Source organism: Equus asinus, chromosome 2, assembly GCF_041296235.1.
Source record: "Equus asinus isolate D_3611 breed Donkey chromosome 2, EquAss-T2T_v2, whole genome shotgun sequence".
Classification (NCBI taxonomy): Eukaryota; Metazoa; Chordata; class Mammalia; order Perissodactyla; family Equidae; genus Equus; species Equus asinus.
The window spans coordinates 140,802,331-140,826,543 of NC_091791.1; the positions used below are offsets into that span (position 1 = coordinate 140,802,331).

The following is a 24,213-nucleotide window of genomic DNA, read 5'->3' on the forward strand; positions in this document are numbered from 1 at the left end:
GCCCAGTTGAAGGATAAACACAGCCTGGTGGGCAAGAGGGACGTTGCCCAGAGCCCTTGGTCACCCATCATTTTCTTCCTGCATGCCCCTCAGCTCTTTATTATCAAACCAGATAGAAAGACCTTGGGCCTCAGAGAAAATCTGAACAGTGAAGCTTCTGAAGGCCCAGACCTGTGGGCATCCCCAGTACTCTCATAGATCATAAGGGCAGGGCCATGATGATTGTCTCAGCCACTGGGGCCCAAGGCAGGAGTCCCCAGTGGGGGTATTCATGGGGCACCCCCAATCTGGACCAACAGTCGTAAACAGAGGAACCTCCTCAGTGCCTTCAGGTAAAGCCCTATGGAATTGGCCACCAAAGGGTGAGAGAATCCAACCAAGAACAGAGAAAAGGAAATGGAAGAGGTGAAGATGGGAGGGGAGAGAGGAAAATGAAAGAACAGAAAAGTTAGCAGGACATCTCGGCTCCTATACTTTACCTTCATCCTCAGCAGCTTGTTCTCCACTTGCGCCACCTCTAACTGCCTCTGCTTTTCCCGAAGCTTGTCCATGGATGCTTCATACGTCTGCTGCAAATTTCTGATTTGATCCTTGATGTCACTATTTTCCAAAGTAACATCCACAAGGGTTTTCTGTTGGGGTGAAAATAAAATGAAATCAGATCTGGTGGTGTGAGGAAACATGGTCAGAGTCATCCACTGGGACATCCCTTTGTCATTACCCACTAAGGCAGATGTCAGCCCACAGGAGCTGCAAGCCTGGGATCCTGGTGTTTGAGCAACTGAGAGCCCCCCACAGTGGTCAAACGGCCTGCTGCCCTGTGGTTGGGTGGGCCAGGGAGCCCCCCCATCATACCCTACAGCTGCTGCCAACACCACTTGCTCCTGCTTAGGATGGATGGAAATGGTTTCAAATGTAGTCTTTCCAAGGAAAAATGTTCATAAAACATCATTTCATATGGAAAAAATGGGTTTGAAAACAGTACATAGAGAAGAATCCCATTGGGAAAAAAAAAGTATAGGCATTTGTTCAAATGTGTCTATTCACAGGAAAAAGACTAGGAGGAAATTCACCAAAATCCAAATAATGGTTTTCACTACATGATAGGATTATAGACGATAGTTATTTTCTTCTTTGTGTTTTGCATATTTTCCAAATTTCCACAATGAGATCAGAAAATAAAATATGTGTTTTTTATAATGGAGATATTCCTCTTTTTTCTTAAAGGGGCTGTCACTTCCGTACTTCTAGACTGCCTGCCAGGACAGCGTTAACATGGCTGAGGTTACTATAATGCCTGTAAACGCTTCACCGTCCTCCCTTAGGCAGAGAAGGGCCTTGATGAAGGAACACCAGGGAACAGGGTTAGTTGACTCAGACAAGTGCCTGACAAGTGTTGAAAGCCTGTTGATTATTGCTCCAGGCCACCCACTAGAACAAGAATGTTTAAATTAATACTGTTGCTATTTAATGCTTCGAGTTCTACTTGGTTGGCTCTCCTTACAGAGAAATGGCTTCCAAAACCCCAGAATTCCTACCACTGGACACTGGGTTATAGGCACCTTCCACCACCTCCCTACACCATTTACAACTTTAAATCAGGAGATGTGGAAACTCTGGTGTTGGATACACCTTCTAACACCTTTGTCCTCTTTGTAGATGATCAGTTTCTGAAGATTCCTCAACTCCACAGCCTCCACTTTGGATAATAAGCCTCTTTCCTAAACCTACTTGAATTGGAGAAAGGATTTTCGATGGTGGTAAATAGATATTAAAGAAAATGCAGAAGCCATTTGAAAGCACGGAGTCACAGAACACTGGAGCTGCAAGGGGCTTTAGAAACCACCCAGTCCAACCACGCCCTGTGCAAGCGCCGCTGGCTTTACAGATGCTGCTCTTGTGCTCATGAACCTGCATCTGGACCAAGAGACCAGGGTTCTAGTCCTGGCTCTGCTACTAGGTAGGCACTTTGTTCAAGTCATTTCTCTCTATTGGCCTCAGTTTCTTTACCCATAAAACAAGGGGATTAGAGATCGTCTCAGCAGTTCTTTCCAGCTCTGACATTCTATGAAATCTAACCAAGGGCCTGTTCTCCCTGTCGGTAATAATGAAAATGGGGTAGACTGGACAATGGAAGAGGCTGGGGCCATACAGAAACAAGAAACCAACTATCCTCACACTCAGCTGAGCTTCCTGCCCATGAGACGGCGCCTTTCTTTTCTTCCTATTTTTTTTTTTTTTAACAATGATTTTTAATCTTTTACTATGAGGCTACTCTGTGTGCCCTGGTCTAAGAGACTAGACCATACCTAGGAATCAGTCAGGGTACCTGGGTTAGGGCTGAACTTGTTCTAACAGCTGACCTCAGAAGTGAATGCCTGGAGCATCAACAGGGTGACAAATCAGAAGTATGATGGGAAGGAAAACCCAGATACCAACCATGTCTGAATTCAAGTGGGGTACAGCACTTCCTGCTGGCCAGGAATGAGAATGTGTCCAAGAGCGAGTGGAAGGGAGCCTTGGCGAGTCCCCTTGAAGGCAGGAGGAAGGGAAAACAAAGGCAGCTGACCAAACCAGACCCAAAGTAGGCCTTGGCCTGAGGCCAGGGGAAAACTGGCATGCACTGAGTAGAGCCAGGAAAGGGTGGGACCCAGAGGCCCACCAGAAATGGGCCTCCCAGACAAATCTAAACATACACCCACCAAGGCCCACTGTGGGACAGTGGCCTCACTTTGCAGTTGGCTCTCCTGCCACAACAGCTATTATTAGAGAATATTAGGTTCCAGGGGAAGAAGATAATCGCAACATGAAAATTTGTTTGCTTATCTAATAAATTATTTATATAGAACCAGAAAGGATTCAAAATAGCTTGTGGAACTTTTAAGAGGAGGGTAAAAAGATAAGAGCCAAATAAAGTTGGAGGAGGGGCAGAAACTATTGTTTGCATATTTGGAAACTAAAGCCAAGGGAAGCTGTTTCTAATGAACATGACAATTGTTTTGAACATTTTCAAGTTAATTTGCATCTTAGATGGGGCCGCAGTTGGAAGAGTAACAGTGGGCAGCATTTTCATGGTTAGCTCCCAGAAAATCAAATTAATCAAGAGAGCGATCCCCCTGAAGTGGGTAGACAACACACATGTGCACACATGTAGGATCCTGAGTCTTTCTGCTTCCCTGTCTGGTACTACAAAATACTCTTTAGAATGCACACAATTTCTTTTAATGCAAAATAATTTCTCAATTAGGAAAAAGTGTTTAACAGCCCTTGGGAGTTATTGGCATGAATGAATACAGACGGACTTTGGTTAAGTATGTCTTTTCTGTGATTGGGTGGAACTTCCCATAACACGGGCTACAGGGAGCGGGGACTGATCTGCTGTTTTAGGCACTGACACTTAAGATCACTTGGGTATCTAGTGCAGCAAGAGACATCTCCAGCACTGAACTCAGGATCTAAACTCTCATTTTAATGAGGGCAAAAACAGCTGCACCTCAGAGGTTTAGAGTCTCAGCTTGAAAGCACTTCCTTCAACTTCTGTCCCCATCTTCCTGGCACGGCTTTTACTGTGGCTATGCTGAAAGGATTCTGAATAATGGGCTGAGGCCATTCTGTGACTGACTTTTCCACACAGGTGCGGGGCCCACTCTTGGTTAAGCTTGCGTGTACTGCGATGGGGTCACCCAGTCTAACCAGCGAGCAGATGAATACCTGCAGGTCAATGGAATCCGACGCCAAAGCTGAGTTCATGGCATTAAAACTATCCAGGGCTGACGACTGTGTTTGGATGTGATTCTCTAGATAGTCCTGCTGAGCCTGTGAAACCTGGATAGATTGAGGAGACAGTCACACAAAACCAATCCATACGCACCCAAAACATCTTTAATTATGCTGGAACTTGGAACTTTCTCCTGATACACATCCACTTCAACGATATTTCAAGTAAAGCTTTACATTTAAAACTTGACATCTGCATGACCCAGATGATGTGGGCTCGGCGAACCAGAGTTGAAAGAAAGATTTCTTGGACTCTCAAGGTCTGATAGTAGTGCTCCTTTATTCAGAGAATAGCATGGGGACAGGACCCATGGACAGTGAAGGGCTGCAGGCACGGGACAGGACCCATGGGCAGTGAAGAGGTGCAGGCATGAGGACAGTATCCATGGGCAGTGAAGGGCTGCAGGCATGGGGACAGGACCCATGGGCAGTGACGGGCTGCAGGTATGGGGACAGGACCCATGAGCAGTGAAGGGCTAAATTTATATGGCATGGGTACATGACTTATTTTTACTAGACAAAGGAAAGATGATGTAAAAAGTCATTAAAATAGTATCAGTGCAGGTGGGGTCTGGTTACTGTGTGGTCGTATAACTTTAGATATGAATCAGGTCATATAGATCAGCATGTAGGCCAGGACACCTTGGGCTTCTCTCCCTGGGGCAGCCTTGATCCACGTCACCAGAGAGTACAAAGACAAGAATACTTCTCCTTTGGATAGCATTCACACATTCACTCACCGGGCATCACTCACTCCTCTCAACAACACTGTGCGGCAGCTAGGACATTTGTCTTTGTGGGGAGGAAATGGAATCAGAGAAGTTAAACAGATTTGCACACAAACAGCTAAGAAGTGGCACAGCTAGAACCAGAACCCAGCCAGAATAGCTTCTTGTGCCATCTTGCTCTTTCTACTTACTACAGAAAGAATATACTTTGGGCTCACCCAATTCTCAAGAGTTGTTTTGTGGCTGCTGCTGCTGTTGGGTTGTCTTTGTTGGATGTGTGTGATGGACATGTTTGAGTTCCATCAGAGGCCAGTCTTAAGCTAGACTTTAAAGAAAGGCTGGATACAGAGAGCCAGGGAGGCAGCAGAACTCAGGTTAAGAGTCCTGGGAAGGCTCCAGGGTGGACCTCTGGGTGGCCTGTGGGAGTCACAGAAAGCAGAAGGCATGACAGTGCAGGGGTGCACTCTGGGCAGGGGAGAGAGCTGGAACAGGAGGCCAGGACCAGGAGCATGTGGAATGTTCTTGTTCAGGGGCGTGTTCATACAGCAGCAATTTAGCAATCAATCTGGCTGCAGTGTGTGGTGTGGCCTGGAGGAGGAGACTGTAGGCAGAGAGCCTGAGCTCCTGGTGACAGTTCGAGCCTGCAAAAATGAGGGTGTGCCCGAGATGACAATGGAAAGCAAAGGGCAGAGACATGTTAAGCATCCACTGCAAATCTAATCCTTTGGCTTTAATTACAGTCGTTAGTGTCTGTCAGCTGTGTGGCAGAGAGAATTATGGCAGAGAGAATTCCCACAGGTAGGTGAGAATTTCACAAACCTCTTCCTACGTGCCAGTGAGAATGAGCCAGGTGGATGTGTTTAGATGCCCCCACCCTCATAATCAAGGCAGGAGGTCTTACTTTAGCAGATTATCTCACAGCCCAGCCGTAAACCAAACTCTAACGCACGCACGACTCCTGTAACTGCGCTTCTCTCCTGCAGATGGTAGCTCTTCATGGCAGGTAGGTCATACATGCATGGACTTTTTCTTCCAAATTATTAATCACAAATATTTTTTTAAAACATTTTACCCACCAGTATTAGCTTGACTAAAGCAGAGGAAGGCTATTTTTTCTTAGATTTTTGAGTAGGTAATACATTTGCATAGTTCAAACACTGAAAAAGTATAAAGGTACAGACTAAAATAAATCTCGCCTTCAATCCTGTCCATCTGCTCAGTTATCACAGCTGCCCACCTTTCCCCTCAGTCAGGAACCACTGTTAACTACTGTCGTGATGATCCTCCTGGGGACTTCTGTGCACACACAAAGCAATCTAGAGATATTTATTTCTCCTCCTGTTTTACATAAATGATAGCACATTATGCATCTTGCTTTTTTCACCATCTACTCTGTCTCTTTGAAATCCTTCCATATATTTGTGAAGGGGTTATTCACTCTTTTTATTCTTTCTTTTTTAAAAGATAATTCTGTATATTCTATTGTAGAGATATAATTTATTTTACTTTCCCCTTCTTAATGGACATTTAGGTTTCCAATCTTTTACTATTACAAACAATAGTAATATTGGGCCACAATCACTAAGTTCATACATATGTCATTTCACATACATGAGAGTTTATAGAATAAATTCTTAGGATAGAAGTGCTGAGTCAAAGGATAGAGGCATTTGTAATTTTGGTAGTCAGCGCCAAATTGCTCTCCCTAACAGTATAAAAAATTATACTCTAAAAGCAATCTGCCTGTTTTTCCACAGCACTGCCAGTCCAGTGTCTTGCCCCATTCTTGCAGTTTTGCTTGTCTACTGGACACAAATGACATCTCAGGATGATTTTAATATGAATTTCTCTTACTGAGAGTGAGGCAGAGCATCTCGTCATACATTGAAGAGCTCTTCTTCTTTCCTTTACTATAAATTACCTGTTACAAATATTTTGCCTATTTTTATGAGTTGTGGCCTTTTTCTTCTTGATTTGTGGGAGCTCTTTAACTACTCAGAAAATTAGCCTATTATCTATGGTATGAATGCAAATAATTTCTCCCAGTTTGTCATATAACTTTGACTTTGGTGTTTTTGCCAGCACTAGTTTTTCACTTAATGTAGTCAAGGTTATCAACCCTTTCTTTTGTGGTTTTAAGATTGCGTGTCATAGTAAGAAAAGGCCTTCCCTACCTCAAAAGTATAAAAGAATTCACACATTTTTTTCTGGCCCTTTTAAGTCTCATTTTTAGCACTTAAGTCTTTGATCTATTTGGAATTTATCCAGGTATAAGTCTATCTCAACAGCATATAAATTGTACCAACAGCACATACTGACTAGCCCATATTCTCCCTTTATTTGAGATGCTATATTTGTCATATATTGCGGTACATTTCTGGGCTTTTTTTTCATTGATATCTGTTTATTTATGTGCCAATACTATGCTGTTTTAATCTCTAAGGCTTTTTCAGTTTGTAGTAATAGCAATAAGGCTAATCTCCCACATTGCTTTTTCCTCCAGAACTGCCCCCAACTTGTCCTATTTATTTTCTGTATACCTTGAATCGTCTAGTTGTACAAAAACAACATAAAATAAAAATCTGTTGGTATTCTATTGGATTATATTAAACTTGTAGATTAACTTGGATAGTGCTGACACCTTATGATTTCTTTAAGCACATGGTACATCTTTCCACTTGTTAAAGTTTACTCCTAGATATCTGGTAGTTTTTTGTTGCTGTAACGATTGTTTTTTGATACTGAAATCTCTTTACATCTATTAGTTTTTCACCCTGCCACCTTACAGAATTCTTCTGTTTGTAACAGTACTTGTCATTGATTCGCTTGGGTCCCTCGGTATACAATCATATAGTTTGTAAACAGTGATAGTTGTACATCCACCTGTACAGTTTTTATAACCATAAATTTATCTCTTGTTTAATTCCAATGGCTAGGATCTTAGGCACAGTGTTAAATAATCACGGTGACAGCTGGCTTCCTGGTCTTGTTCCTGACTTTGGAGGGATGCTTTCAATGTAAAGATTACTCTTGCCACAAAATAATAAACTTCATTCTGTGATAAAATTCCCTTAGTGCATTTAAAATACAATTCCATTCGTAAAGAATATCATAAATTCAAATATCTTTAGGCACTAGCCACTGAGAGGGAGTTCTAAGCCCTACCATCGCTCCATATTTCCAAGTCACTGAGCTATTGACTTACAGACAGTTCCTGGGTGAGCTGTCGAATCTTCCGTCTCATTTCATCATAGTCTCCGTACATTCGCTTCCTTACTTTTTCCAAAGTGGCTCTCACCTGCGGCCCACAAAGATGCTAGTTAGAGATCAAGCTATAACGTTTTCATGTGAAATTTCCAAAACCTCCAAGAAACCTAATAAGAGAAGGGTCCCACAAAAAACAACTTAACAACAGCACAATTTGAGAACTTAAGAGAGAAGATCAGTCCTGATTTGTAATTAGAAGCCAAGGGAATTATCCAAATAATAATGCTAACAATAAATACATATTATTATATATAAGTGTAATTATTAATAAATATTAATTATCCAAATAATAAGCTTTGAAGAAAAACTAGTTTGTTGAAATTCACCTATCATGCTCAAATCACATTCAGGCAAGAGTTGCCCCTTTTCCTATCACACTTTTTTCTTTTTTTTTGAGGAAGATTGGCCCTGGGCTAACATCTGTGCCCATCTTCCTCTTTTAGCTAAGGAAGATTGGCCCTGAGCTAACATCTGTGCCCATCTTCCTCTTTTAGCTAAGGAAGATTGGCCCTGGGCTAACATCTATGCCCATCTTCGTCTATTTCATATGTGAGACGCCTGCCACAGCATGGCTTGATGAGTGGTACATAGGTCCGTGCCCGGGATCTGAACCAGCAAACCCCAGGCCGCTAAAGTGGAGCGCACGAACTAACCGCTATGTCACTGGGCCGGCCCCCTTATCACACATTTTTGTAAGTAGAAAACATTTAACAAGTTGACTGTAAACATGTGCCTAAGAGGACCAAAAAACCAAAAAGCAAAAGCAACTTCTAATTTTTCCTACCTGCTCTGACTGCCAAAGAGCAATCCAAAGTCTGGAATGTAAGGCAGGGAACTCCGGGCCCAGAGAGCCCATAACTTTGGAAGTCAGGTCCTCAGTACTCACCAAGAATACACAAGACACGAAATATAACCACAGTCAAGGTGATCCCCGAACACCTGTTTACACAAACACTGTTTAAGATACTCTCTCTATATTAGCACTTCCAGAGGAGTAACAGGGCCTTAAAATTGTTTTAAATAAAAACAAAAAATCTCCCAAGCAGTCCCTGCCTCCTCCCTTCTTCTGTGCCCTTAGGATGGACAAAGAGCTCAGGGATCCTCAAACAGAACAGGAAGTCTCAAGGGCGCCCTCTCCAGGGAGCTCCGGAACTTCTGCTACAGGAAGGGCTCAAAGGCAGCAGCTGGATAGAACGACAGGAGGCATGTTGGGGACAGCAGGGAAGGAGTTAATTTTGAAACTATTTGTAGAGCTAGCACATTGGTTTAAATTAGGCAGCATGTTTATTAGGGGTGACTGGATATTGGTGGAGATTTCCGGGGTAGGCAGGGTGAGTCAACATGCTAAGCCTTCCCCAGATGAATTCTAATAGCAGAGTCTGCTTTCCTGCCATTAACTACAAACACTTCTGGAAAATGAGGCCAAAAGCACAACTTGTCATTCTGGGCAGGCAGAATGGCTTTCGTCCACGGCCCTGAGTTGACTCCCGTGCTGCTCACCAGTGGGGAGTGAGCGGAATCTCGAGCTGGGTGGCAAACACTGCAGGACACCAACTGGGCCAGAGTCACCAACAGCGAGAGAGGACAAACAATGCCATCAACACGCTTAGGAATGAGCAGGCCAGGGATGGATTTGAAGCCAGCTAGAAGACGTGGGACCTGGAAATTAATTTTAAGTTGCAGATCCCAGTGGAGGTTGGTAATTCAGGTCAGAACCACTCCTATGACCTGGGCACATGTCATTCCTGATTCCTGACGAGCCCGAACCTGCTTTCTTTGTCTTGGGCAATTTGCAACTCTCCACTCTGCTTAGAAGGTTTATGTCTGCAGCAGTGCCATGTTACCTGGGGCATATAAATGAGGAAGGACTAAGTATTTTCATGAGAAAAACACAGGAAACTAGGAATATTCAAGCTGCTCCTATACAAGAAAATTAGGAATGAGATACACTGAATGGTTAAAAAACTATATTTGGAGGGTAGGATGACTGGGGATTTGACACATATCCTGAGCATTTGTGTATGTGTGTAGCTTTTTTGGCTTTTCTTCATTTCTCTGTTAAGCAATTATTATTTTTTAATCAAAACACGATTATTTTTTACTTCTTATAATTATACAAGTATCCAAATCTTTCAAGACACATTGAAGAAGTTAGTCAATGCATTTATTATTTTTGATATTTGAAAAGAGATGTTCTTTTCAAAAACCCATGCAAAAGCTGACAATATGACTTTCTGTCCTATCTACAAACCCACCGAATAAAATGGAGTCACAGAGCTGGAGGTTTTGACCTCAGAGTCACAATCTACACACTCTATACATAAGAAAACAAGCCCAGAAAGAGCAAATGTTTGGCTGGGCAAACACAGAGCTTGACCTTGAGCCAAGGTCCTTGGGGTACTTCACTGCCCCACTCTGCCCCTGCTTCTCACCAGCACTTCCTAGTCCACAGGTCAGTGTTTGGGGCCCCTCAGTGTCAGAGAAGCTCATTTCCTATCTAATAATCACTCTAGTTTGGTCAACAGGGTCATTGGTCAATCTAGGGAGACCAAAAGAACCAAAAAAAAAAATGTAGCTAGATAGATACATAGATGGCAGGCAGGTAGGTAGATAGATAAAAAGAAATGAAAAATTTAGAGGGAAATGCTGCAAAATGTTAACAACTGCTCTGGTTGCATGGTAGAATCATGGGTGATTTTGTTTTCTTCTTCATACATTTTTGTATTTTCCAAATTTTCTCAAAAGAGCATGTAGTTAAAAAGACAAGAAACGTTAATATTAAATACAAAGAAATGGCATTAATTGGCCTGGGTTGGACAAAATCTATTGTGGCTGACTTCCCAGCATCCATTTCAACCCAAGTGAACCAGTCATAGTCACCCCATTCCCCTTGCCAGTGACAGATTTGAGCACGTGACTCAGTCCCGGCCAATGAGACAGAGGGAGAAGACTAATGGAGGGTCTCTAAAAAGTAACCAGAGAGGAGCGGCCTCTCTTCTTCCTCCAGACACCATCGTATTTTCAGATGATGCCATGAGCCTGAAGCTGAAGGAGGACAGAACCAAGAGAAATTCAGAGAAGTGGAACTGGAGCCTGGATGTGCTCTGCCTGGAGCCCACCTACCCCTAGACTTATCCCCATACGAGACAAATTTCCTTTTTGAGTTGGCTTTTCTATTACTTGCAGTCAAATGCATCCAGATTTCTACAGCTGTCCAAATTCATGCATTAGGAGTGTCCAGTGTAATAAGCAAAACCACTTAAGCAAAACCGTGTATCATAAACAGAAGAAGGAAGTCATTTGGTCTCCTGAATCTCCTTACTTAGTAACATGCAGAAGTTCAGTCTATCTCTCATTGCAGAATTACATCTGTGTTCTTAACATTATGATGAAGATATGTAGAAACATTTCTATCCAAAATGATAACGCTAAGAATTCTTCAAAAATACCTTATGACATTCACATCAATGCTTCCAACTCCACCCTCTTACATGCTACAAAAAGCGTATAAACCAGAAAAAGAAATCTTTAAATGACTCACATCTTTGATGTAGTTCATCTCTTCTTTCAGCTGATTGGTGGACCACCCATACACCACCATTTCCTTCTGCTGATTTTGATCTGACCTTCGCACCACTCCATAGACAACGCCCTGAGGAAGTTTCCTGGCCGGTTCTCCATTGCTTAGGTCAGGATACTAAAAGAAGGTAGGAAAAGAGAAAAGAATAATGGCTCCTTAATAAAGGCCTTGTGGAAACAGCTGTAATAATGGGCCCCCTGTATATGGCTAGGCAGGTGGTACCCAGCACTGAGGTGCCTGGCAGCAGGAAGAGAGGCCGGCAGAAACCCAGCCTGGTCTCTGCTCACCCAGTTGCACCTGGCATAGGCAGAGCCTACTTACAGTGGAGGAAGAGCATCTTTCTGTAATGTCTACCAAAGCCCCATGACCCACCTAGGAGTGCACCTGCAGAGCCCCATCTTCCCAGAGGGGCTGCCTTTTTCCAGTTCTCACAAAGGTGCCAGATGGACTTGTGTTGTCCCTGATAACAAGAGCAAGTGTCTGAACTCTCACATTCTTGGTACGGCTGTTTTTCCCTTAGATCTGTTCTCTGTATGCCTTCGACCTCATCACTAAAGATGTGGCCTGAAATGCATGAGGTTGAGATACTCAGAAGAATGTGGGCAGCCACCTGGCAGCCAAATTGTCCTCTATGTTTCGGACTGAGCCTGGAGCCAGCTCTGAGGAAAGGAAGTGGGGTGAGTACACGACCTGTTGTGACCATTCGTAAAATATTTCTGAAAAGCCAGGTAGAGGCAGTGTGACATGTCTCCAAAAGAATCTTCCTGCTCCTAAATTCCTTCAGTTAAAGTTGTGATCAGTACTGAAATGCAAATACCCTTGGGAAGGGGGACCATGTCCAAATCTGAACACGCCTTTATAGAACAAAGGCTCAAGAAGCAGAAGGAAATTACCACTTGGTTAGCACCTACTATAAGCTGGAAATGTTCCTTAGCACTTTTAATCTTCACAACCACTCCGCGACCTAGCGATGTCCTCTCTACTTTAAAGCTGAGGAAACTGAAGCTCAGAGAGGGTAAGTAACTTGCCTTATAGTCACACATGTAGATCCGAGCCCAATTCCGTCTGACACTAAGTACATCTTCCCACTCTGCAGGCTTTGTGAGATGGAGGGGGACAGAGTAGGGGCCTCCACAACACAGAAGGGAAGGGGCAAGAAAAAAATTCAGACCAGGGACTGAGACTTCATAGACAAACCGGCCTCTGCCCAATTTTCCCTGGGCCTGATACCACGGGCATCCCAGTACAGGAGCCTGAAATCCATAACAGCAACTCTGCTCTCCCACAGTTTTTAAACCCTTTGCATAAATTTCTTCCACGCACTCGCAAAATATTTTTGACATACAAAACTATAATTTGCATTTTAAAATCACTCATTTGTGGCAGAATAATAAATACTTTATGGTTCCCACTCATTCAAAATTTATAAAAGCAAAGGAAAGTCTAGAAGGATACATGACAAATTATTAATAGTAATGACCTCTAAGGAGGGGACTTCAGGGTAGGGCAGGGGTGCTAGAGAACAAGATGACTTCCAATTTTTCCTTCATACCCTTTTGTACTGTTTTTCTGTTTACAACGTTAGCTTTTGTTTTAAGTAAGGAAACAAAACAGCCATTGCTTCCCACCCTTCTGCACATACTTGGGAAGCGATGGGCAGTGAGGGGCTGCATTTGCTTCCAGAAAATGCTTCCACTTGAGTCCCTCACAGTTGGCTCCCACAGGCACTGATTCAACTCTCAAAACTTGTACCTAAGTTTAGGTGACTGGGCTGTTACATGGCTCTCGGAGAAGGGAGAAGCTGGGAGGAAATATCCCTGATTTACCAGACATTTATTAGGAAGAGGAAAAGCTCTAATGAAACTCCCCACATACCAGGAAACAAACACATGCTCTTTCAGTCACAACTCCACCCAGTTCCTGAAAAACAAGCTGATGACCATGCAAGGCTTGGGTGAATGCATTTCTGCAAAGCAAAGACTTTCACAGGTGGACTGGCGTGCAGGAAAAGGCTCAGGTGCCCGGATACAGAGGACCCTGAGTCCCTGCCACTCAGGGAGATGAGGACCACCACCGATGGAGGAAAACACTAATAACACCAAGGACAACGAGCTCTGTGAAACACTGCCCTCCAGGTCGTGGATCTAAACGTTACGCATATGGAAAGATATCAAAGATCCATTAAGTGAAAAACAGTAATTTTCATATTCCCATTTTATGTTTTAAAAATGTGTTTGTGTGTATACATCTAGAAACATGGAATGCAAACTGTTCACGCCAGTTTCCTCAGTAAAATGGAATTTCAGTTTTTCCTATATGCTCTTTCACACGCTGAATTTTTTTTTTTTGGCAAAAACACAGGTATTATTTCTGCATTAATAATTTTTATTCCAATTTTCAAAAAACTAAAACTAAAAAATTATCAAAAAGTTAGGGTCTGAATGAAAGACTCACAAGGAAGGGCCCAGCACAGGACTGTGCCCAGGAGCAGGGCCATCAGTGTGGGCCACTCCACAAGGAGGGGATTCCCGAGGCAGCAAGAGGAGCTGCTGGGCTGTGACAGGGTAAGGGAAGGAGTGTTTATTAAGAAAGAGAAGGGGAAAAATATTTGCTGTCTAGCCATTTTATCACACAATATTTTCTTTAATCCTCACACTCACCCTACTGTGTAACTATTATTAATTCTTTCAAGGTGGCAGCATAGGACTGCCTGTCTGTGTCTCTCCAGATGTAGGCTCTTTCCTTGACTACAACGCCTTCAAAATAGCAGAGAGTCGGGAGAGGAACTGGAACTCACATCTCCATATGGCAGCCCAGACCTCAGAGGCCAGGAAGCCAAGAGCCTGGCCCTCGGGTCCAGGGCCACTGGGAAGAGGTGGGTCTGGGAAGGGAAGGCTCTTCTCTCCTGCGCTCCATCTCCCCCTCACCCCCCATCCCATTCCAGCCTCACTGCCTCCTTTCTGTTCCTTTCTCAGCCCACCTCCTTCCTGCCTTAGGGCATTTCCCAGGCTATTCCCTCTGCCTGCAGTGCCCACTGCTGGGCTGAAATGCCCCTCCCTTAAGGGAGTCTTCACTGAGCCTTCAGACTGGTTAAGTCTCTACAGCACTAACCACAACCACAATGGAGTGATTATTAGTATCCTTTTACATGTAAGGTCTGCTCCCCTATCAACAGAAGTTCTAAGAAGTCCAGGGCCTTGTCTTCTCTTCCACTAAAATCCCCGGCATCTAACAGTGATGGACAGGCAATGAGTTTCTCAATGAATATTTGCTGAATGAATAGGAGCTTGAGAAGTTGGCAGAGGGTCTGGGGAATTACCCCAGTATGTACATATGATCCAGCTGAAGAGACCAAGCTTTGTTCCTCTTAGATGGAGGGGTAGGGAGCTGCTGTTTGCCCTGATCAGAAACTCCATGTCCAGAAGCGGTGCAAAGGAACCGAGACAGCTATCATTTTTACAAAATGTCAGTACACTTCTGTTCAAAAACTAGAGAACACAGGAAAAAAAGAGAAGAGCCGATACGTTTGGCATTGTGTGGCTGAATTTTTCTCTTCTCATATGCTTTAGAACATCTCCCAATAAGATAAACATTATTTTTTAGGCATGATAACAGCATGGTGATTATATTAAGAGATAGTCTTTATCTTTTAGAGAAACATGCCTAAATACTTATGACATCTAGGGTACAGGGTAGAGGAAGTGGGTGTGGACGGGCAGGACTGACCATGGCTTGAGGGTGGTTGGGGCTGGGTGAAGGGTCAATGAGTCATCACTTGATTCAGTCTCCTTTTGTATATGTTTGAAATTCTCCATAATTAAAAGTTTTTTTAAAACTTCTTCATAATGCTGCTTGGCATTAAAAAAATAAAATTTTTTAAAAATGTACACTAGGCCTTTAAAAGGCTCCTAGGCATGAAACAATACCAGGGAAAACACCTTGCAAACAAAAGCCCTGATAAATGCATAGAATGAAAAGAAAGTTATTGCCAAGGAAAGGAAAAGGAGATGACCCACTGAAAGGGCATCCCATAGTCCCTGAGTGAAATGCAACAGAATTAACAACAGGCATAGTCAGTAAAACCTATACAGAATCTCTCAGTTAAGCTGTTCCCAGCGAGGGACTCCTCACTTAAAATTTACTTACAGGCTTACGCTGCGGCTGTTTCCCTAAAGATATATTTAGCGGCAAGTGCCTCAGAAAGAAGGAAAAACTGCAGAACAGCAACTCAGCCTAAATTCCTGCCATGAGGGTTTTGCAGCCCTTGGACAGTTAGCATACGAGGCAGTGGTAGGTGACTATATATTTTTCCAACTCTAAATCAGAATACATGATCTTAAAATAAGCTCTATGGGGCAGAGACTGTGTCCGCTGTGTTCACTGCTCTATCCGCGATAATCAGCATAAACAGACGCTCAACAAATACGTTCAAAAGGAAGGAAGAAAGATGGAATTTTGGAATTGGGTCTATTACGGAATATTTGGAGTATCTGGTCATGCTAGACACTGAGGACGGATCTGTGCAAAGAAGAAAATCCCTTGGTCAGGAAGGGCTCTCAGGGAATAACAGCAGAAACCCAGTTCAACATAAATCCAAACTGACAGTGGTAAACTGCCACGGCCAGGCCCTGGCCCCAGAGGCCAGGATGGGCAGCTGGTCACACATCCAGCTGCCAATATGACTTAGATGGACCATAACATGAATTGAATGACTTGCAAACTAGAAGCCAAGTTATTTCCAAAACTTCTTGCTTTGGACCTCTTCTTCCAGCCAGAGGGCAGCAGCTGAGCGCTGGGCCCCTGGGCATCCTATCCATCTCACAAGCAGGCCGAGGACGAGGACGAGGACGTCACTTTCAGGAATGTGCTCTGACCTGTCTGACCTGTGTGTCCATCTTAGCAAATTACTGGTCCCTGGTCATTACTCACACTTGACATTGTTTTGCCTTCTTGTGACAAAGTGAATGTTACAGCTGAGTGTAAAGGGCCTTTCCACAGCCTGGGAGAAAAACAGAAAGGTGATGGGCAGCCTCGTCTCCTCAGAGAAATGGAAACTTTGGCTTATTAACACATCTGTTATTTCTGTCTTCCTCACAGACTGAATAAAGACCACTTTTTAAATAAACTCACGCTTGGGAAAAGACTGATCACTTTGAATACCTAAAGATGAGAAGGAGAAGAAAAACTTCTAGCCAAGCAGAAAACCCAAAGAGAGTGTAGTTCTAATGACAGTATCCCAAGCAGAGGGAGGTAACTTCTTAAAAATACTGCTTTTCAGCTTCTAAGCAGACAAGAGCTGCTTAGGCCTAACAACCCCACAGAAAAAGAGAAGAATGTCTGGGGAAAAAAATCAGGAACTGCTCTTCTGGAACCCAGAGGGAGTACAGCACACACCTTAGATAACCTTGACTGATAAAATGTAAATATCCTCAACAGACCTCCCCTGATAGGAGAACTGTGCAAGTTGACCTTCCCATGGCAACACAGCTGAGTCACAGACCTGAATTGGAATTGCAAATCCACCATGTATTAGCTGCATGGCCCTGTGCAAGTTATTTACTTCCCTGGGCTTCAGGGTGCCGAACAGCAAAATGGGGATAACCACCAATTTCACAAGGTCATTCTAAGGAACATGTGGAGTAATAGACATGAAACACCTAGTATGCTGCTGGGCATACTGGTAGATTCTATTATTATTAGTGGTATAGTATCTTTACATTTCTGAGTATCTCGGTTCCTACTAAACTCTACATGTTTGTGTGGATGCTTCTGTCTGTCTGTCCACTGCTCTCCTCTTGGGTTTTTCTGCTATCCCCAACACAGTCATCAGATTTGCTCTGACAGTTAGATGCTCACCCCTAAACTGGCCTTGGTTTCTCTTCACGGAGAGAGCATCACAAAGTCTCAGGAGGTTAGGAAAATGGAAAAGAGCTGTGCAGTCCAGTGGGATCGTGAACAATATCCCAGCCCCTCCTCAGGACCTGATAAGGCTGTGGGCAGAGGGGTGGACGGAGACGGCAAGGGCAGCCCACACAGCCCTGACCTTCTCTGAAACCAGAGCCACTGCACTTCCACTGGTTTACCCATGGTGCTTTCACATATACATTCGTTTGAATAAAGAGTTCCACAGCTAAAGAAATTGGGGAAAAAGCTGGCTCTAGACTAACATTTCCATTTGTTAGAAGAGGAAACTGAGGCCTCTAGAGATGACGTGACAGGTCAGTGAGGGAGCCAGGACTAGAAGCCAGGCCTCTTCCCATCCTTCCCGGGCAGCTATCTCTGAGAGGTACAGAGTCCTGCGCACTCTCACCCAGTCCTGCTCTGAATCATGGCAGCACACTCCGCACCTGGCAACAGCCCATGATGTTGTATAAACAGTCACGCCAAGGACAAGAACTCAGCAGGCTTATTCATCCAGGGCTTTTAATGGAAAGGAGACCATTAAACAGAATGGCAAGGGTTTCCTCCTTCAAAACATTTCACTGGGCTATGAAAGTTCCTGACTTTTCATATATACACATGAATCTATTCTCTCTCACTCAGAGTTCTCAAAGGCCTAGAGAGAAACAGCTTTCTTAAAAACACAGGGGACTAAAGGCCCCCTGTGATGGCAGGATGTTAATAGCTATTGAAAATATTTTCCACTTCAGACTACTTTGTCGATTTACAAAAGATTTCACCATCACACAGACTCAGAATCAGCACAGCTCAGATCATATTCTCTAAAGTTCAACTATGCGGTAAGACCCCAATTCAATATGATACATCTATAATAGCTGGTGTTGGTTCTGTTTCTTAGTGCACGTGCACCTAAGAATACATTGCATATAGATTTGGATAGGAAAATGGATACATATGTTCATGAAGTTCTTTGAAAATTACAGGGGTTTAATTTCAAAATTATCTACTACCAATTTTAATTTTAATGTTCAACAATTTTATGAACATTATATTCCACACTTATCAACTTCTCAACATGAAATTTGTGCTCAGAAATTAATTAGTATTTCCCCTCCCATATTAGTAATGGTTTTTAGTATATAAATAAAAGTCCATGGCTAATTCATCTGAGTTATTAACACAGTTTAAGGTGATAGTCTATAAAGAAACTTGTTATGGGTCGAATTGTGTCCTGTAAATAAAGATATGTTGGAGTCTTAACCCCCAGTGCCTCAAAATTTGGCCTTATTTAGAGAGAGGATCAAATTAAAATGAGGACATCAGAGTAGGCCCTAATCCTATATGACTGGCTCTAACAGGCCCTAATCCTATATACATCTTTATCAACAGCAGAAAATTTGGATCCAGGGACAAATACACACACTGGGAGAATGCCATGTGAAGACAGGAGTGATGCTGCCACAAGCCAAGGATTGCCCAGAGCCACGAGAAGCTGGAAGAGGAAAGGCAGGGTTCTTCCCTGGAGCCCTCAGAGAGACCATGGGCCCTGCTGACACCTTAATCCCAGTCTTCTAGCCTCCAAAGTGATGAGACAATAAATTTGTGTGGTTTGAGCCACCCAGTTTGTGGTCCTTTGTTATGGCCACCCTAGGAAACCAACACGAAACAGAGGCATCATAACCAACAGTCATTCACTAAGTGCCTACCATGTGCGAGGCAGAGAGCAAGGCTCTAGGGAGACAAAGAAAAAGACACCCCCTCATTTCTATGGGTCTGTTTAGATGCATAAGTATATGGGGTACGCAAATTTTGCAGCAATATGTGTGCACGCATATGTGGAGTGCTTAGCAGCAGCTGGCTGGGGACCACGTGGCGGGGGAGCCTGGGTAGGCTGCAGTTCAGAGGGGATGATCACCGAGGCATGGGGCAGTCAGGGAAGGTCTCGGGGGAAGCAGGCCTTCAGCAAGGCCTTGAGAGACAGGGAAGACTCGGATAAACTGCGATAAACTGCGAGACGGCTGGGGAGAGACTCCAGGCATGGGCGAGGGCCTTAGCAAGGGTTCTGAGGAGACAATAAGTGCCACGTGTTTGGGAGATAATAAGTGAACCTGTCCAGTGAGGGCAGACCAACAGAAAAAAAAAAAGGAGGTACTATTGAGTTGGCTGAGTAGTCTCACCCAAGAGGAGCCAACTAGCCAAGAGGGTCTGAGTCCTGCAGCCCAACCAGGGGTGCCACACTGAACCAAATCAAAATACTGATATTTTGCCATTTACTTTCTTACAGTTATTTTAATCAAAAGGAGAGATATGATCATCATCTTCTTCTACCCTTTGTCCTCATTTGCTATTTCATCGGAGAGAGGGCGAAGACCCAGGACTGAATCTCTCAGGTAGCTTGTTTGAGGAAGAAGGTTCTGGTAAAAATGAATTATCCTAGAGAAGGAGGGGTCACGCTCTAGGAGAGAAGGGGTTTAGCTCTGGAGGACATCAGGTGAGTGGAGCAGAGGGAATCTGCTCTGGGAATCAGACTCCAGTGAAGGGCACATGCCCGCCCCCCCGCCCCTCCCCTCAAGCTCTCACACACTCTCCTCGTGTTCCCCCCAGTGTCTCTGCCCCATTTCCAAGCTATCTCCATCAGGGTCCCTGGAAGCAGATGGGACCCAAATGGCCCTGAGAGAAATACACTGATGAACAAGTATAAGAAAGACACTTTTCCTCACTGGCAATCAGGAGATGGGATGCAAGATGCCTGGGGGTCCTTGTTCTGATAGGGTACCTATGTTCTGCTCAAAATTTTAATGCAGCCTAGAACTTTCTGGGTATATCTGTTCACGTAAATGATCCAAATTTTATATTTTTAAATATTAAAATAATGGTAAGAGACTAATACAATATCTGTATTCTGTATGTAAAAATACTACCATGTAGACAACACTGAAAAGTGACATGGCCCTGCGTAGGAGCAGAGCAGAGCTGACATGTGGGGTAAGTACCCTCCCCAGACAGCCGGCTCTAAGTCGAATAAGGATGAGTTCTCTCAGGTAAGGTCTGTGCAGAGACAGGAGGCAAGGCCTGGGGGTATGAGCAGAGGATGCTCCGATTTATAGAGGACATAATAACATCAAAAAGAGATGCAGCAGGCACAGCCCAAGGGGGAGGAGGAGAGGCAATTTCAGGAAGGGGAATGACTCCAGGAGGGTCCAAGGGAGAAAAGCGAAGAACAAGGGGCACTGGGTTTGGCATTCAAAGGGAAGTGATTCGGCATTTAGTCACTGCCTCTCTGATCACCATTACAAACTGGACACCGTGGGGGGTCCTTTGCCTATATTAGCTCATTTACTCATTGCAACCAGGTATTATTGTGCCTGCTTTAAAGACGAGGAAACTGGGCAGCAGAGAAACTAAATGTTTGGGAGCTCATCTGTGGCCTGCAGAAAGCAGTCTCAGGCAGTTGACATCTTCTGTAAGAGAAAGACTAAAAGGAGCAGGAAGCCTCCCATATCCACCCCAGGAACCCATGACTCCAGAAAAAGACGCTGCCTCTGTTGTAATTGCCTCCAGAAGCCTCCAAACACACCATCATGATGCTGGGCCAAATATACCATTTGCCACACCCCTCCAATGTGAGTAATTCCTCTCCCCAGTGATTTGGGAACAGTGCACAGAAGAATGGCCCAACTGGCAGTGGCAGCTATGTGTGGCCAGCTGTCCCGTAGCATCCCAGGTCCTCAAAACACACTAAGCATCTTCTATGATCGTGTCAAAGAATAAGGCCCAGCCCTGCCCTCAGTCGGCTGCAGTTCTAACAGGGCCCTGGAAATTCTCCGAGAAGCTTTGCTTCATCAGAAGCCAATAAGCCATTTATATCTTCCTGCTTCCAAATCTGAGCCAGCTCCCATCCCCCGGCCTTTGCACGTGGCAAACTCCCTCCAAATGGACCAGAGTCATCTCACCAGGGAGGGTCATCCAGAGTTCTTGGCACCTTGCAATTTTGTGGGCTACGATGTCTCAGGGAGGGGCAGCCACACTGAAGGTACATCAGAGGAAGTGGCCCTAGCCTGGCCTCTGGCTCCCAGTGACTCAGGCCCAGGAACGCAGCCAAGATATGGTGACAAAATCACCCAGAACAGCCTCAGTTACCACCATCACCTTCAAGTGCAGCCACCACCCAAGGACTTCAGTCCTAGGGAAACACCCCTCCCCCCTCCTCCTCTCTAGGCTAATTCTTCTGCAATGAGTCACCAACACATCACAGATGGCACTCAGGCTGCACACCTGGTCCACCCAGTGTGAGGAGCATCACTGCGCATACTGTGGCCCCACGTTTCTGCCCTGTGCTCCTCACAGCCCTGGAGTTCTCAGGCACCCACAGGAGGATGCCAGGAAGAACAGGAGGACCTTTGGCCACCAGTGCCACTTTTGCCTGGATTATATGAGGGTTCAGGATGACATTTTGATTTAAAAAAAAAAAAAGAGGGTTCTATTGCTTTAAAAAGTTTGAAAAGCACTGTTCAAGACAAATAGGCAAACTGGTACACAACTTAGTTACCAACTCCTGCTTGACACAGAACACATGTGCCTCTTTCTTTGGGAATACTTGATTCTTCTTTAGTGGTGACACACCCCTCAGCGCCTCACAGCACCAATGTCAGCACCAGAAACCCTCACAAACATCTCCCAGGCACGATGCATGGGTCAAACTCCAAAAGACCCAATCCCCGACTTCCTCTATCCTGCATACGGGGACAGCCACCATGGCCCCTGTCCTGTCACTCAGTCCAGTTTGGAGCCCCTCTTCAAAAAGTACTCCTTCTGGGGGCCGGCCCAGTGGCACAGGGGTTAAGTTTGCACACTCTGCTTTGGTGGCCCAGGGTCTGCCAGTTCAGATCCCAGGCACAGACCTACGCATCACTTATCAAGCCATGCTGTGGCAGGTGTCCCACATATAAAGTAGAGGAAGATGGGCACAGATGTTAGCTGAGGGCCAATCTTCCTCAGCAAAAAGAGGAGGATTGGCAGCGGATCTTAGCTCAGGGCTAATCTTCCTGCAAAGAAAAAAAGTACTCCTTCTGCTTCCCCGTGTGCTAAGCCACCCACGTGCCCCTGGACACAGCCCAGGCCCATTTCTCTGACCAGTCGATCGGCTCCAAAACGGACAGACAGGGCAGGGAGCAGTGAGGGCAGAAGGGGACACCTCCCCAGCAACACAGGGCCCCACTCAATCCTGGTTAGCAATAGGGGGTCCAGCGGCTGAAGGCTGACCATCCCGCTCCCTTTGTTTGATTATGAGCTTTTACTCCCAAACTCCTTCTTTGGAGGATGTTCAAAGCTACAGAGAAACTGAAAAAATAGCTCAACTACATAACCAAGGTACCATTATCACAAGTAAGAAAAGTAACATTTATTCAATAATATCTAATACATGGTTCATATCCAAAATTGTACAATTATCCCCATGTATCTTTTACAGATTTTTTGATCCAAGATCTAATCAAGGTTCACTCATTTGATGTCCTTTATCACCAACAGATTCTCATCTCTGTTTTTTTTAAATAACATTGAATTTATTGAGGAGTTCTGGCCAATTGTTTTGGAGAATGTCCCACATTTTGGGTTTTTCTGTTTCCTTATTACTAGATTTAGTTAAACAAGTTTACCATGAATGTTACATGGATAATATTGTGTACCTCTTAATCACATCACCTCAGAAGTCACATAATATCAGGTTGTCCCACTACCAGTGACGCTAAACTGGATCACTTGGTTAAACTATTGACAGCCAGATTGTGCCACTGTCCCTTTAGAATCAGTAAGCAATCTGTGAGGTGATCCTTTGAGACCTCGTGAATACACTCTTCCACAATAATCTTTCACCAACTAGTTTTTGCATCCAGTGATGAGCCAACCCGGGGGTAACAAAATAGAGATTTTCTAAATTTATCAGCTGATGTTCCATAAAGAAGAGCTTTCCCTTTTTTATTTTCTCTCCTTCTCTCTCTCCCTGATTATTATTATATACTCACAAGTCTCTTTTTATTATTCACATGTCATAACTCATTATTGTCATTATTCTTTTTGATGCTCAAATTGTCCCACTTTGGCCAGTGAGAGCCCTTTCAGATAGGCTTCTGGGTCCTCTGATAGGACCCCATTCATCTTTGCTTTCTAGCACGAGATGTCCCAGGCTCACCCTGTACTTTCCCTGCTCCAACCTGGAACCAGCCATTTTTCTGGGTCCTTTGGGTGGGACTCACCCTCGTTTTAGCAGAGAAGCAAGTTTACATTCTCTCACCTTGCTTAGTCATAACTTCATTTTCCTTCCTCCCTTCCTCCTTTCCCTGTCATTCATCACCTGCATGAGCACAGAGAGCCATCTGTCCTTGGTAGAAAGTGGGGAGAAGGGCATAAGTGATGGGAAAGAGAGACAAAGACCCACAATAAATTTAGGGACATTACCAACCATTCACCAGTCAATGACAAGCTGCCTTTTTCATGGATGACCACACTATTGGCTAACTCCAAGGCAAGGCCTGTATTTCAATAAGTCATTGTGTCATGATTCCATTTATGAAATTTACATATTATCTCACATCATTTTATTGTTTTATTTTATACTTATATAAAATATACACACAAGAATAAGTACTACCTACCCCCTGGCACTCCTATCTCCTTCTCTCAATGTTTTTGTCTCCATTCAAACTCTTCCTGAAACCCTGTGAAACTATGTGCTTCACTTTTATTTTTTTAAGATTGGCCCTGAGCTAATATCTTTTGCCAATCTTTTTTTTTCTTTCTTCTTCTCCCTAAAGCCCCCCAGTACATAGTTGTATATTCTAGTTGTAGGTCCTTCTAGTTCTGCTATGTTCTAGTTCTGTGGCCTGAGGTCCGTGTCCAGGATCCGAACCAGCGAAACCCTGGGCCACCGAAGCAGAGTGAGTGAACTTAACTGCTCGGCCA

The 24,213-nt window shown here is 44.2% G+C and overlaps 1 protein-coding gene across 3 annotated transcripts in view; it reads right to left on the reverse strand.

The window, feature by feature from the left end:
- The window catches only part of MYZAP (myocardial zonula adherens protein), a 101,717-nt gene that overhangs the window by 54,301 nt on the left and 23,203 nt on the right, over positions 1-24,213 (reverse strand). For all 3 annotated transcript variants that reach the window (XM_070500838.1, XM_014839448.3, XM_014839451.3), the window contains exons 3-6: positions 11,314-11,469; positions 7,711-7,803; positions 3,712-3,825; positions 480-632 (exon numbers count right to left, since the gene is read on the reverse strand). In XM_070500838.1, the coding sequence (XP_070356939.1) occupies positions 480-632; positions 3,712-3,825; positions 7,711-7,803; positions 11,314-11,469 (516 nt within the window). The remainder of the gene's footprint in view (positions 1-479; positions 633-3,711; positions 3,826-7,710; positions 7,804-11,313; positions 11,470-24,213) is intronic.